At 38.6% G+C, this 15205-nt stretch overlaps 2 protein-coding genes across 10 annotated transcripts in view; both read right to left on the reverse strand.

Moving 5' to 3' along the window:
* On the reverse strand, positions 1-6853 carry LOC120503593 (transmembrane protein 14C-like). 6 transcript variants are annotated; one of them, XM_039712243.1, is made up of 5 exons: positions 6732-6853; positions 5233-5316; positions 2701-2802; positions 744-831; positions 1-561 (listed from the first exon to the last, which is right to left on the reverse strand). In XM_039712243.1, exons 2-5 carry the CDS (start codon positions 5306-5308, stop codon positions 504-506), a joined length of 324 nt encoding a protein of 107 aa, XP_039568177.1. In that variant the 5' UTR covers positions 5309-5316; positions 6732-6853; the 3' UTR covers positions 1-503. The 6 variants fall into 6 exon arrangements, with proteins under 6 accessions (XP_039568177.1, XP_039568178.1, XP_039568175.1 ...); XM_039712244.1 differs by lacking the exon at positions 6732-6853 and adding an exon at positions 5666-5935; XM_039712241.1 differs by lacking the exon at positions 6732-6853 and adding an exon at positions 5430-5582.
* Positions 6768-15205, reverse strand: part of PAK1IP1 (PAK1 interacting protein 1) — an 8999-nt gene continuing 561 nt past the window's right edge. Inside the window, exons 2-11 of one of the 4 annotated variants that reach the window (XM_039712230.1) lie at positions 14147-14309; positions 13390-13510; positions 13225-13299; positions 12588-12640; positions 12015-12160; positions 11827-11924; positions 11043-11142; positions 9743-9869; positions 8936-9131; positions 6768-6905 (exon numbers count right to left, since the gene is read on the reverse strand). In XM_039712230.1, coding sequence (XP_039568164.1) covers positions 8965-9131; positions 9743-9869; positions 11043-11142; positions 11827-11924; positions 12015-12160; positions 12588-12640; positions 13225-13299; positions 13390-13510; positions 14147-14309 — 1050 coding nt within the window. In that variant the 3' untranslated portion in view covers positions 6768-6905; positions 8936-8964. Of the gene's footprint in view, positions 6906-8667; positions 9132-9742; positions 9870-11042; positions 11143-11826; positions 11925-12014; positions 12161-12587; positions 12641-13224; positions 13300-13389; positions 13511-14146; positions 14310-14992; positions 15204-15205 lie in introns of those variants that run through there. The other 3 variants (XM_039712231.1, XM_039712232.1, XM_039712229.1) reach the window with 3 other exon arrangements.

Genomic DNA, 15205 nt, shown 5'->3' on the forward strand with positions numbered 1-15205 from the left:
TAAAGGTTTGTAACAAATTTTACTTATAGAAAAGCATCATTTCACAATAAAAAAGCAAGATCTGTTGGACATTATAAAGACATGGTATATAAATTCAGAATGCAACAGGTAAAGCACACCATAATACTCAGTGTAAAAGGTTTGAGACACACTACTGTATTTAGCCAGTTACTCCTGGTGCCTCTTTGTAGATATTTTCTTAATTACAGGATATTTTCTATCTGCTTCATACATGTCAGAAGTATATTTTGGAATATAAAAACATGGAAATGTTAAAATACATTGAAACATACCAGAAAAATCAAAGCCAGGACCCATTTCTCTCTATACACAAACAGCTCTACCTCGTATAATAACTATCTGTCCCATCATTGTACTCCCACTTACAAAAACAGATTAAAAAATGTCTTGATGCAGAAAATTTTTCCATCTTCTCACTTCTGCATTCATGCAATTTCATGATCAGGTTTCCTTTTCCAAATACTAAGATGTAAAATTAACAGTTACTTTTCCTGGGGCTTTTCCAACATCTTCAGTGCTAATCTTCCAACCATTAGCAAACTGTATAAGGGGAAAAACATATAATTTAACAGTTACAACAACAATTTGTCAATTCATTTTCAGATACTTCATCCAAGTGATACATGGGAAAAAAAGTAATACACAAAATATGATTCACTCCATCTCAGTTTAATTAAGCGAATAAGAAATCACACACAGGAGGTTAAAGAAAAGGATTGTACCTGACACCAGCAATTAGCCCTGCAGGCATGAATTTTCTGGAGTGGTAAAATCTTGTTCCCATGACAGCAGTCAGTGCTCCAGATGTAACTTAAATGAGAGATTGTACAGTCCAGTCAGCAGAGATGCGTGTGTGGGAGTAACATAATTAAAAACCAACAGAACAGAGAGAAGTAGCAGCATCAAGTAAAAAGAGAAACAGTGTTACTGCACTTAACAGACTGCGAGAATCAATAAATTGTGCAGATTTTAAAATGCTTCCGTTTGTAAATAGTAAGTATTCTATATCAAGTTCTAGCAGACAGTGCTCTCCATATGCTTCTGCACATACTTCTCAAATTTGTTTTTCAAAATGTGTTCTTTTTGAGACTGGAAATAATTTATGATACAGTGCTCTAGAACTCACTCCTTCTCCACACAGGCAAATCACTAAACTTGTGCACACAATTCCCTCACTTCTCAAAAAAGGGAGAGAGCATTTGTCTAACTTGTAGCAACCATGTGTAACATGTAGCATCATGTTTAACTTGTAGTAATGTTCTGAGAATTAACTAATTTGTTTTCAAATTACTTCAAAAGGGAAGTGTGCTAAGCATTACCAAGGTGAGAGTTAATTGTCCTGACCACTTGACACAGAGACAGAAGCCCGGTAGTTTCACTGCCTCAGTAAGACAGAAAGGACAGTCCCTGAACATGGTATCTCAAATAAATACTGAATGCTAAAAAATATAAGAAAAACATACACTGATGAAATCCTCATCCTTAGTAGGCACCTGCTACCCAGTGGTAACAGCTACATACTTGTTGTTCCAACTCTTATCCCCTACCATTGCTTCTATGTGATGACTGGTCCTGCAGGATCCAGTTCATCTTCAGTCCTAGCCATGACATCCTTCCTCCCTAACACCAGCCAAAGTATTGTCACTGACATCTATTAATCTCACATAATGAGATATGTAAGAGACTGGGACCATAGTCTAACACACAATAAAACAAAAATATTTCAGTATTAAAATGCTCTAAGCTCTAATTAGTAGCCTGTCTTCAGAATATGCACACCTCACAATGAAATTTTGTTTCAAACAGCAGCAGTACACATCTTCTCCAAAAACTTTAAAGCATGAACAGGAAAATACTCCATATGCTACTGAGCTACAGAAATGCATCTGTCTCTCACATTTGGGAAAACACTTCATCTCACACTTCTTAAGCTTGCTGTATCAGCAGTTTATTAAATTATTAAGGCTTGACCATGCACAGCTTTTGGCCTGGCCAGTAGGTGTGGAAGAGGACTGCCTGTAAACAAAGCTGAAGTGGAGAGAAATGCTGGGCCTTCCCCTTTCACTTCTGACTTTCACGTGTCAAAGAGGCAGATGCTCTGTCACTGCTCCAGAGAAAAAATGCTGTAGTCAGTGGTGGCTCTTTAAACACTGACTAAGCAGTAACTCTCCACAGTTACCTTCTCAAATCGGGGGCAAGGGAAGCTCCAGTTTTGAGAAGGAAGAAACAGCATTACTGAAGCTTGATTCTCTCTTAGATCTCCCCAGGCATCAACACCTTTGCAATTTCACATATTTGTCATTTATACAAATAAGCCAATCACAATCTCTGCCATTTTCTGTGATAATAAAATAGTCTGATAGGGGTATGGTCAGTCTGAAGAAGAAATCCCACTTCCCAAAATGTTACAGCCTCCTGTGGGATGCTCAAAGTACAAGGATCCAGCCAAAAATATCAGAAATCCATTTATTCACACTTCCCTTGCATTATGATCCTTCAGACACATCAGTATGAGACAGATGCATGTTGGCAGTCACCAGTTCAGTAAAGTTTAGAAAGCACTGAAGTTAGATTTGTAGCATAATCTGTGTTTAACTCTTCTGCAAAGACTTTTAGGTACTCATTTTAAATATATAGGGTAAATATAATCCTTTTCAAATAAAATTTTTCATTACTTACTCAGGGAAACCCAAATGTTATTTGGATTCTGTGAGACCTGATAAGCACCCAGTCCAGCCAGACTCCCAAAGAAAAGGCCAGCAGCTAGTGATGGAACACTACCTGAATAAATAGAAGATAATGCATGCTTAGAAACTTGAAGATTATCCTGGTCAGCAGCTTAACTGTTTTGTAAAACACCAAAAATTATAGAAATAAAAAAAAGGGTATTCATCATTCATTGACATAAAGAAGATTAGAGAAGGGGGGTTTTCAGATATTGGGACCATGATGATCAGCACCAAGAAACACTTCAATTACTCTTGCATAAGATACATACAGAATTAGTATTGAGTTCTCTAACAGAAAAGGCATTAGCGCATTCATGAAAGAATAATGAGAACAACAAAAGAATTGGTGTTTTCCTTGCACAAACTGAAGCATGTTACTTCAAAACAGTATTATGAAAATTCCTTGAGAGGCAGTAAAATAGTAGGACTAAATTGTAAGGATTTAAGATCAGAAAAAGGACACGTGAGTGGAATTGGGCAGGAGGGCATTCAAAGAATTGCCAAGGAGCAGGGCGTAGTTGAACTAGAGAGGTCCTATCTCTTAAGTACACCTGAGATTTGAGCCAAAGGTAGCTGCAGACTTTGCAAGAAGGTTCCCTGAAACTAAACTTTGAATCAAGTCCTCAGTATAAATGATCATCCCAAGCTTCCAGAAAATAAAGGATACCACACCTAAATTGGTGATTTATAGAATATATCAAGTAATGAATTAGCATGATCACTGTGAGTGGTGAATGCCCTCCATAAGGCAAATGGAGAATTAAGGTCAATGCTACTGAAGGTGGTTCTTTATACATTCCATTTCTGAGGTCACCTTCCAAAGACTTGAGATTGAAAAGCTAAGCTGATAAAGATCTCCTCTCTGGAGAGGACTGCACATTGCTTCCAGAAAGTAATCATTTCAATCATCAACAAGGTTGCTGTAATATTGCTTTGTATCCTGCTTTTGGTATAAAAAACAAGAGACAAAGATGACAGAAAGCACCTGATGTACATGTGCAAGGAAAAAGGTACACACTCTACTAGGTGGCTGCTTTGCACAGAACATAAGTTTAGAACAAATCTGTGGTAGCTACAATGCTTTCCACAAGCCTGGGAGCCAAGAAACATCCATCATTTCCTTGAATTTTACCTCAAGGCATTGTTTAAGCAGATATGACACATACACTTATAGCACAACCACATCACCTCTGGCTCAAGAAGTTCCTACATCTCAAAACACAGGGACCCAGAGCACTTGCTAAGTGAAGACAGAAAAATCAATCAATGAATCAATAAATCACCCACTATTCACTCACTCACTCACTCTCTGATTGCCATGTTCTCATACTGTTCCAAAGGCACCAACTACTGCCCCCTGTCTGTATGGGTAGACAGATCGGGTTGTAAAAGAACAGATCAGATCAGACAACTTAGTTCTACTCATGAAAGTTACGTTTTCTTTTGGTTTCTCCAAGTTATTAGTAAGCATACAATGGCTCCTCTGTATGCTTGTTTTTTTTAATTCTCTCCAGCAGTTACCACATGAGTTTCTGTTCCCCTTCAATAATCCTGTGACCTGAATTCCCTTGCCTGAGCATAACCATGTCCTCCCAACTCGGTTCCAGAGGACAAGAAAGACACCCATCATTTCACAATGGCCTTGGAGAAATACAGATGCAATTAGTTACTTAAGTTCCCAGTATTATCCCTTCTGTCCTAAACTCCACTCATAACCCAAAGGATAAATCCAAGCCAATGGAAAACAGACTGGAATAGGCACAAGCATCTATCTAGAAGAGTCTTACTGACTTCAGCAATGCCCCTTCCTATCATAAAAACCAAGACGGCTTAGGGATTTTCAAAGGTGAAAGAGACAGTGTTGCAGCAGGAATGAATCCACAGTTCTGTCTGGAGGAGGGTGAACTCAGAAAAAGGACAGGAAATGAAAGCAGTAGGTCAGAGGGTAAGCTTATGATGCAGAGCCCAGAACAGAAACAAGTTTAAGGACTGATTTGTGCTGTTCAGCTCTACTTGGAGAAAAGATAGTTCTGAAAGCTCTCTGCAGCTTGCAGTATACTGTTATCAGCAAAGATTAAAATGGGAATAAATCTCTTAAGGAGGAAAAGTGGTGATTTATGTCACTTGAAGATACAGAACGCTTACAGAATGCTTGTATTTTAAAGAGCAAGGAAAAAAGCCCTTCTGAAGCAAACTTATGACAGTTCACCCAAAGAGCACAGGCAGATATCAGCATGCACCAGAAAGCAGATTATGGCCTTATCAGCCCAAAGCACCAGCTCAACTCAAAATCCAGCACACCCCACCAGCAGCAAGTTATCAGCACATGGCACAAACCGATAAAATTTACATATGGGTCAACTTCGAGATAGGAGGCTTTCGTAAAAAGCTGCCCAGCTCACACCAAGTTACTGGGGAGAGGGAGGAGGGGGTGTGGGGGAAGAGGGAGGGAGATGGAAGCACCTTTCAGCACCCACCCTACCTGCTTTGGCATAGCCAATGATCCCTCCTGACGCCACCAGGGCGGCGTAGCCAAAGCCGAGCCAGTCCACTGCCATGCCGAAAACTGGAAGAGAAAATTGGGGTGAAGATCAGCATCTCTGAACCTTTTTCAAGGGAGGAAAAATTTTAAAAGCAAAGCATTTTGCCATGGCGGGCTTTTCCACAAGCAAGACCTGCCTAAAGCCTAGGCCCCTGGCGAGCCCAAGAGACGCAGCGGCTTTGCCGGGAAGGCAGCCCGGGGGCACAGGGACACGGCGGGTCCCAGCTGGCGCTGCCCCGCTCCGCAGCAACCGGGGCGGAGCAGGCGGCGGAAGGGGAGGCGGGCAGCCACGCACCGCCCAAAGCTTCCCTTTTCCGGCTGTTCTCGGGAAGGAAAGAAGCGCTCCGAGCACGAAAAACAAGCGAAAGCTCACCCAAGAGGCAGGGCAGGGTGAGGCTCTCAGCCAGGGGTTGCGGAGGACGAGGCGCTGTGCCTTTCCATCTAGCTGCAGAGCTCCCGGGAATCCCCCGCACGGCGGGAGGCGGCTGTCGGCGATGCCCGAGCAAGCCCTGGTGCCTGCAGATGGCTCAGACAAACCAGGTTTTGTGCTCATGTTCAGTGAGGGGCAAAGCTCCTGCGGAACTGCAGTCGTGTGCACCTAATCCATCCCGGTCCTCATCCAGAAGTGGGGTTACGTGGCACAGCTGAGAGTTTGGGATTGGGTTTTGGTGTAGCACGAGCTACAACTCTGGCAGCCTACAGCTTTCAGCTTTCAGCAATAATTTCAGTGTAGTCCTTGTACGGAACACTAGGACCTCCAAATTACAGACTACTACACCAGGAAAAGCAGCCTTCTCCTGTAAAAGTTATTCAACAGTGGGAGATGGAAACACTTTGTAAAGAAAATGTTTGGCTTTTTTTTTTTTAGTCTGGAAAAATGTAGAGATGCTTATAACTCCCCACTAAGCTGAACTCTTTCTCTTTTCTGAGTGCTGAAATGGATTTTCTTCATATAAATAGTCCTCCATGATATTACTCCAATTGCCCATGCACCTCCTTCTCATGGGTGTTTCACCATATAGAAAGAAAAAGTACTCCTGTAGCCAGATCCCTAAACTGAAGGGCTTTGATTCCTCTTCATAATAGAAGGCATCAAACATGAGAGGCCTGTACTTTCTGCAAAACGCAGCTTTCTGTAGCTGCATTTCAGATTTTGCCATCTTTATGAATTAGCATAATGGTCAGAAAGTGGGGAGCACTTTAATTCCTTTCTTGGCCTCAGTGGTTTCTCAGTAGGAATCTCCTTCCTCCATGCAAAGTGCCACAACTAACACCTATCTAAGCTGTAGTGGATGGTATTTCCATTTAATTCAAGCTATGTAATAGCTATGATGTTCAAGCTTCACTGGGCTCTGCTTCGTGATCCAGCACAGGGATTCCCCAAGAGGGGAAGCAGAGAACTGGAAGAAATCCACAGCAGCTGGAGCTGTTGAACTCACCTGGGGCTCAGGTGAGATGCTGCTCCCTGAGGTGTTGTTCCTTGCAGCTATGGCTCCATCTCCTCTCCCAGTGTCATGCACACCCACCCCTTCTGACAGGGACAGCTTTGTCACTGCTGACATCTCCTCTGCACTGCTGCCTCCCCTCTACCATTCTAAGCAGTTCCCTGAAAACTAGAATGGAAAATGTGCTGAAAAGGAAGATGTACACAAAGATGCAACCACAACAAATTGCCAAGTACTCATTAGTAGTAGAGTATTCACTGAAGGTAAAAAAAAAAAAAGGGTTTTCGCCTAAGGACTGTTCTTCTCTGTCTCCAGTTCACGAATTGTTCTGAGTCTCATGAGATGCATAATTCTTTGTTACTACACAGGGGGTTGGGATTTTTACAAATGTGTAATATTTACTTCTAAGTCCAAACTTTAGAATCCAAATTCTGTGGAAATTTTGCTTTTTAATCTTAAAATTACATGCAGACTGGATTTTTTTCCTAGTGCTTCTGCAAACCTGCTTCTGCAATTGTGATGACTGTGTCCATGAGCTCATGTATTTAAAAATTCAAACAATAAAAACTGCTTTAGTAGTGGCAGACATTTTGTCAAGGACATAAGATAAGCACTATCAAATAGACAAAAGACTTTTACAAGTGAAATCACTGTACACAATTCCCTTATTTAATCTTATGCCTTTTAATTCTTACATTTACTGTAGAAGCCTTAGGAATTAAAAATCCGGCACCTTTATGGCACCATTCTGTCAAGTCAACAAACCATTTGAAGTCCTATATTTATTTGCATGTGTTTGGGAACACAAACATTTAGGGTATCATTAAAATTAAAAGCTGTGTAAGCTCAAAATTAATACCTTTAATGTTGAATTAAACTGAACTTGCATAAATCAACTATATTGAATATCCAAACAAGGGGCTCTGATTGTTTATCTAAGTAAGGAAAACAGTTACAGAAGGTAAATATGGATCCCCACTTCCAAGAGAATACTGCTACTGCCACATGAACAATTCTGTAACAGCACTGATGATGCTCATTTTGTTTCAGTGTCAGAGCATAGAGCTGAACTGGAATTAGATCCTGTTTTATATCACTAAACTAGCCTGCATTCCTGTCTCCAGATTTGGCTCAATCTTTTTTCTCTACTTTTTCTCTTGCTACACAAATAAGGAGGAATGGATGAAGTGAATCAGAACAAAGCATAATTCCAATTACTCTTTGAAAACAGAAATAGTAATGACTACTCCAGTAGTGCAGAACAAAACATTAACATGCCTTACACCTTAAAATAAAGAAGGGAAACATTTAGTTCACCTCTTTGATCTTGTTCAACTTTGTTTTTCCCACTGTATATTTGAAATAAGGCTTAGGATGAATTCCTGTTCCCATGGACTGAGAAGGTCAGAATTTACTTTTTGTTTAAGTGCAAACAAAAGAGGTGACATTTAATCAACATGGCAAAAATTTCAGATGTTATATAATTCTTTTTTTAACAAAATGGCTCAGATCAAGGACTTGAAAAAACACATTGGGAAGGGGGAAGAAAAGGTAAAACCTTATTGATATAAACTCTCCTGCCTAAAATTATGTATCATATTCTGAATGAAATGTTTTAGTGATGTGAACCATGGTACAAAGATTTTTTTAAAAATTAAATATATTTAAGTATGAACACAGTAAAAAAAGCCAAACATTGTGCTTATAAAGTCCATGTATAAGTCCATGTCAAAAATTAAAAATTACAGTTTTCCATAAGTGTAAGAATGGGATGTGATCATCATATTTTAAATAACTTTAACATGTTCTTTCTTACAGTAGGAAAAGAAATGCAAGACAAAGGCAGACTATACCTTGAGTTAAATTAATAGTAACATTTTCAACACTAAAAGTGTACATGTTTTTAATATGTATTTAAGTGAAACAAAAGTAACTGAGACAGATGCAGCTATTTTTATTATCTTAGCTGGCTTTTTCAGAGCCAGTTAAAAAGTGTACGGTATTGTTAATAGAAAAATATAAACATTACATATTATGAATTTATTTTTGCTTTGTTCACTTAGGGAAAGTTCCCAGAATGATCAGTCAGTTTATTAGGGTAAGAACATTAATTCCTTTTAAACAATACATTGGATCAGAGGTATACGTCCAGTTAGGGTGTAGATTCTTATAAAAACTAGGGCAACACCAGCATTTACTTTTTATACAGGAGAGAAAGTAGCTGCCTTCATGCTGAACTATTCTGTGTCTTTTTCTTTTTCTTCTTTTGCACTGGAGCTTCCAGCTTTTGTTTATCTGGAATAATTTTTCTCTTTCTTTTTGCTATTTTAACCCTTTTAGTAGTCCAAAAATCTTTGTTTATCTTGGCTATTGATGATTTTTCATCTTCTGTTTCTGAAAAAAAAGCAAGGAATTATTCACACTGACCTTTTTGTCCAGTCTTTGTAGTCTAAATGGCACAGAGACTTACTGTATCTCATTTTAAAAAAATGGTTATAAATAGCTTTTTATTTTACAGTGGAAAGTGCCATTTATGCTAGTTTTGCTTGTGAAATTAAAATACATAAAGATCAAGTATGTAAATAGATTACAATTCAGGAAAATAACAGCAGAAAACCCAAACAAATGTGAGCTAGACTTCTTAAGTTTGCCCCGCTACAGTGACCTCATGCCTAATTTTGCTTATAGGAAAACAAGGCAAGCAGTACAATCAACTGTTTGTTTTCTTATCTGTCTCAAAAGCTTTGCAGTGGCTTCCTCAGTATGTTATTACAGTAAACAGAAAGAGAACTTTAATAAAAGTGAAAAGAGGCTTATGTTTTCCAACAAACATGCGGGCTTGAGACACTATCAGATTGGTAAGTGTATCTGTATCGCTTGCCAGCATCATATCCTCACTTCTTCAAAATACCAGAACATTTTCCAATGGATATAGGAGAAGCCTCCCACTTGGTGTATTCCATTTCACAGTCACATTAACAATTCAAAATACAAAGTTCTGTTACCTTGACATGATGTTGCAGTTTTATCAGAGTTTTCTTTCTTTTCTGAAGCTTGGTCAAGCCATACTGCAAGACACGTCAGCCTAGCTTTGGTATTGACTTCACACAGTAAAGATGGCCCATCTCTAATCTGAAGAAAACATAAAAGAAGATCACTTAAACCTTATTTTATTTCTTGTTAAATTTAATGAAGTATTTGGAGTGAGAAAGCACCTTACTGCCCACTTTCATTGTTAGGCAATTGTATCACTCAGCTTTTGGAATACAAATATTCTATTACAGATATCAGGGGATAAAGTGTCACAGACACATGGACAGTGTTAACAGCATCAACCCACTGGAAACTACTGTATTAGGATATTCTACCCCTCACAGCTGCACAGAGCAGCCCACACAGTTATGCAAAACTTTGCCTACAGGGAAAGGAATTTGGTCAAAATAAATACAATGTTACACAGAAAGGTAAACATCACTCTGTCAATTCTGTACAAGGGAAACAGAAATGTAAGGTGAAGAGGAAAGAGGGAGATCACTACTGCACCTACAAGTATAAAAATAATCAGAGTGGGTGAAATTAAAAACAGGCAAATTCAGATTTGAAGTGTAGAGATGTTGAGAAATAATTATTTGAACTATCCAAGATACTTATAATAAAATACAGCAGATCCTTTGTAACTGGGCAATAAATTGTAAAAATCTATTTCTGGTTTTAAGAGCAAACAATAAACACAATAAACTTTAAAGGTAAGACATGATTCCTTGTTGGACTGTGTTACTCAGAACTGAAATACATGAAAATACATGAAATACAAGTACTCAGTACATTTATGTATTTTTCCAAAGGACAAGTTCCTCCCCTGACATGAACAACCACCTTCCCTTGCCCAAACCACAGACTTTGTGCTTTCAGAAGAGTAGCAACAGTCCTCAACATTACAGAAATTCATAGCAGTCCTTAACTAATTACATAGTCATAACATACATAACTGATAAGATAGTTATAAGCCTGGCTAGGTCTGATGGGAAGCATGACTTTACAAAAAGTGGAGATGAATTATCATAATATCATCAGATTTTATAGTTTGTTAAAAAAAAGGTACAAAGATGAAAAAAATATGAGTGCATAAATATATGTGCATAGACATACATGTCTACTGAACTTAACATGGAAGAAGATCAAGACATCCATATTTCACATATAATTTCCTCAATGATTTAAAACAAACTCTTACAAGAGGACTGTCTGCAATTCTGGTTCTCTGTTGATTTTCTTAAATGTAACAAGCAGTGTAAATATACCAACCTTATCAAGATCCAGATTCCACATTTTAATGTAACCATCACTGGATGCAGTAACAATGACATGCTGTCCTTCTCTTTCAAAACTATAAATATCTTTTATTCTGTGAAAAGGAATACATTTTTACTTTATAGCATCACAGTTCACTTCAGACCAGTAAGCTGAGATAAATTAAAGATGACTAGGCAACAGTCTAAAAAATGAGTTTGAACAAAAAACCCCCAAGTGATAGGCAGGAACTTGGATCTGCTTTGAGTGCTGCCATTTATATTAGGACCATTTGCTTTTGCTAGGCTTATTAGGATTCAATTCAGAACTCTTTAGTACTGTAAAGAATACACTATTACACATCAGCAACATTGCTACTAGTGCTTTTGTATTTTGATGAATTCAAAGCAACATTTGGACAAATATTTAGTATTCAAAACCAGAGAATATGTAATTACACTCCTATTGTTTGAACTGAATAAAACTGGTTTGTTTTTTTGAAGCATTCTAAAGAGTCAGATTCAGTAAAGACTGGTTAAACATAAACAGACACACACTCACAAATTTAGAATAGCAATATTCTTAATTCTGTACCCTATTGTTTTTGTAACATGCATGGACAGCACAGTATTTGTGCTCATAGAAAAAGAAAACAAGTCTGTTTGGAATTTAGCACATAAATAAATTCACTTTCTATACTAAAACAAAAACAAAATATGCTGAACATTACAAGCCGTAGAACTTTAGAGAGGACTCAGCATTGCCATAAATATTTAAATAGTAAACAAATATAGAATACCTGTTTTCATGAGCTTTAAATTCACACAAGCATTTTTGAGAGTCACAGCTGTAGAACCTAATAATTTCATCATCTCCAGCTATGGCAAGGACAGAATCCTAGGAATGGAGAAAGAGAAATGGAAGTGCAATTAATTTCATGTGTTTCAAACCAGCTAATTTCCCAACACCTCTCGTTTTTGTACTTACTGTAATAAATCTAAGTGAAGAAATCCTCTTCTCTGTTGTAATGGTGCCAGTGATTGAAGCTGTGTCCAGTCTGTAGATATCCACTTTGTTTGTTATCACGGTCACATACTTCTCTCCATCAGGGGACCATTTAATTATGTGTGCATCTGTACACATTGAAACAGAGAATCTTAAAGTAAGAATCTTTAGAAGCTGCTAGACACCGTTCTACCTAGACCTAAGAAAATATTCAGTGAAAAATCAAATAAGCTAGAATAAACAGCTATGCTCTTAAATGTTTATTCCTGCTTAACAGAATCATGTAAAGAAAAACAAACTGAAACACATTTATTTAAATGTTCTGACCTCAAATTTAAAGAAAAAAAAGGATTTACTTTAGTAGTACTATGTTTTCCTTTTGCTAAATGATTATTATTAGGGACATGAGCTTATGTATGCTTGCCTGCACATGTAAAAATAACATTGTGAAAGTTTGCAATTAACTGACTTGATTAATTCAGTCAACTTTTCTTTACATGAAAAATAAAACTATCAAATTGCACTTAATTAGTGGATTTAGATTGATAAACTCACTTTGCTTCAGGTTTTTGATGAAGGCTGATCGTCCTTCAACAAGATTCCAAGTTCTGAAACACAACAACAGGTATTGTGCATTCTGGTTAAAAACAGCACAGCGAAACTGAAATCCAATCTGCTGTCATGAGGCACCCAAAGGAAGCTTTTAAGCCTCTCTATGCTTTTTTCTGCCTTCTTAATGCAAGAGAAAATGATGAGTTCATATATTGCTTGCACACTATAGTGTTGAACTTGTTATTTATTTTCTAAACCACTGTTTGCAATACTGAGCCCAAAAGGAGGCCAATAGAAATGCTACTAAAATAAATAGCATTTTACATCTCTAAAACAGGTATCTACAGCAACATGGAAACACTCCAAGTGAAAAATCACATGAAACAAAACCTGCACTTGTCAAAAATTTAAGCAAATTGTGTTCCAAAATGCAAGCATATTTATACATTTGCAAGAGACTCATGAAGAGTCAGCGCTCACAAGAAGGTATGAACAGCTGACACTTAGAACTTCAAAAGACAAACCAATGGAACTTCGAACCAGTTGATAACAAATATGTTTTATCAATGTTGCATGGCCTAGTCCCAACACGGAATTGTTGCTTGTGATTCTCAGCATTCCTTCATCAGTTTTTACTCACCTTAATGTTTTATCAGTTCCAACTGACAAAGCTAATTTCCCAGAAGGATGAATAGAAAGAGATGTCACATGTCCCCTGGTGAAAACAAAACATTAGTCGCATGTATTATTTACAAGAAACATTTACATTAAAATGTACATGAATACGAAGACTTAAGAAACTTACTTATGTGCCTTAATGGATTTCAGACATTCCCATCTCTTTGTGTTCCAAACACAAATGAGTCCATCTTCAGCCCCACTCAGTAGATGTGTAGTCCCATAGAACTCCAAACAAGTTACCGTGCCTAGAAATACAATCAACAATGTTGTACAAACAGTTATTGCACAAATTAACAGAGAATGTACAACTAACAAAAAAGCTTCTTCCACCAAGGCATGCCAGCTACTACCCTAACCTTGGGAAAATCTAATTATTTCCTAAGTATTTCTCCAAAACCCCCTCAAATTTTCTTGCTATATTCAATAGTCTGATATGTTCTATGAGGCACCCTTTATCCACACATGTCTGCACTCCATCTGGTCTGTTCTCTGTCACAGCAGTACTCAAACACTGTGGCAGAGATGGCCACACTTGTGACCAGGAAAGACAGTAGCTGGGAGTAGGCATGGTCTAGATAAACCACCCTGATAGAAGAAAAATGGCACATAAGCCATTTGTGGCTCATAACTTCTTAACCAAGCAAAACTACAAATAATTTAAAGCAGCAGCTTTTGGGGGCTAATACCAGAATAACTGGTTTTACCTTCTATGCTCAAAAGCTTACCTTGTTTGTATGATCACACCATCATGGCTGCAACACCATCACTACTACAGTCTTATTAGAAAAAGAAAAATCAGTTTTCTTCTTCTAGCAAGGAACAATTTTTCTGCTGCAATTTTTTTATCATTAAGGTTTTTTTACAAAGAAATGCTCCCTTACCATTGTGCTGTAGCAGCGCCCCATGTTCAATCTTCTTTTTCATGTCATAGATTTGGATTGTCTCATCTCTGCTCCCAGTGACCACATATCTGTTATTCACTGCTACTGCTGACAATGAGGCAGTGTGGGCGTGATGTGTAAAATCAGGGACAACTGTCCAGGACTGTAAATGAAATGCAAAACAAGCACGTCTTTCTCCAGCTTACCACAGAAAGCTTCCACTTCATTGTCCTGTAATTTTATTTTTTAAAGCAAAAGCTGAAAAAGTATATGTGTAAAAATCAGAATCACAGACTCAAAGCAGTGGGAAAAGACCTCTGGGATCATCATGTCCAACCCATTACCTTGTCAACCAGAGCACGGCACTGAGTGGCACCTCCTGGCTTTCTTTAAACACCTCCATGGATGGTGACTCCACCACCTCCCTGGGCAGTGCATTCCAATGTCTAATCACCCTTTCTATGAAGAAATTCTTCCTAATGTCCAACCTAAACATCTGCTGACACAGTGCAAGGGCATGTCCTCTTGCCCTGGCACTGGCTGCCTCAGAGAAGAGGCCAACCCTCACCTGGCTACAGCCTCCTTTCACGCAGTTGTAGAAAATGATAAGGTTCCCCCTGACCCTCCTTTTCTCCAGACTAAACAACCCCAGCTCCCTCAGTCACTCCTCAATGGACTTGTGCTCCAGACCCTTCAGCAGCTCCACTGCCTTTCTCTGGACTTGCTCCAGCATCTCAATGTCTTTTCTGAACTGAGGGGCCCAGAACTGAACACAGCACTCGAGGTGTGGCCGCACGAGTACAGGAGGAGGAATTATACTTAGCTGTAAGCATAATGGCATCTTACTGAGTTAATGTGCTGTTAGGAGATTAGTCCAAAGGATTTAAGCGTGCAAACCGCCTCTTGGAATCAGTGCTGTGCTTACACGAAGCTGTCTCTGCACGGAGATAAATCCCAAAAGCAAGAGAGGCGGATTCTCTCGCTTTCCATCACGGCAGGCTGGAGACACGCCTTCCACCTGCCCCCAGCCCACATCCCCCCCATCCTCCGCACCGCGTC

Source organism: Passer montanus, unplaced genomic scaffold, assembly GCF_014805655.1.
Source record: "Passer montanus isolate IOZ18808 unplaced genomic scaffold, ASM1480565v1 scaffold26, whole genome shotgun sequence".
Taxonomy (NCBI): domain Eukaryota; kingdom Metazoa; phylum Chordata; class Aves; order Passeriformes; family Passeridae; genus Passer; species Passer montanus.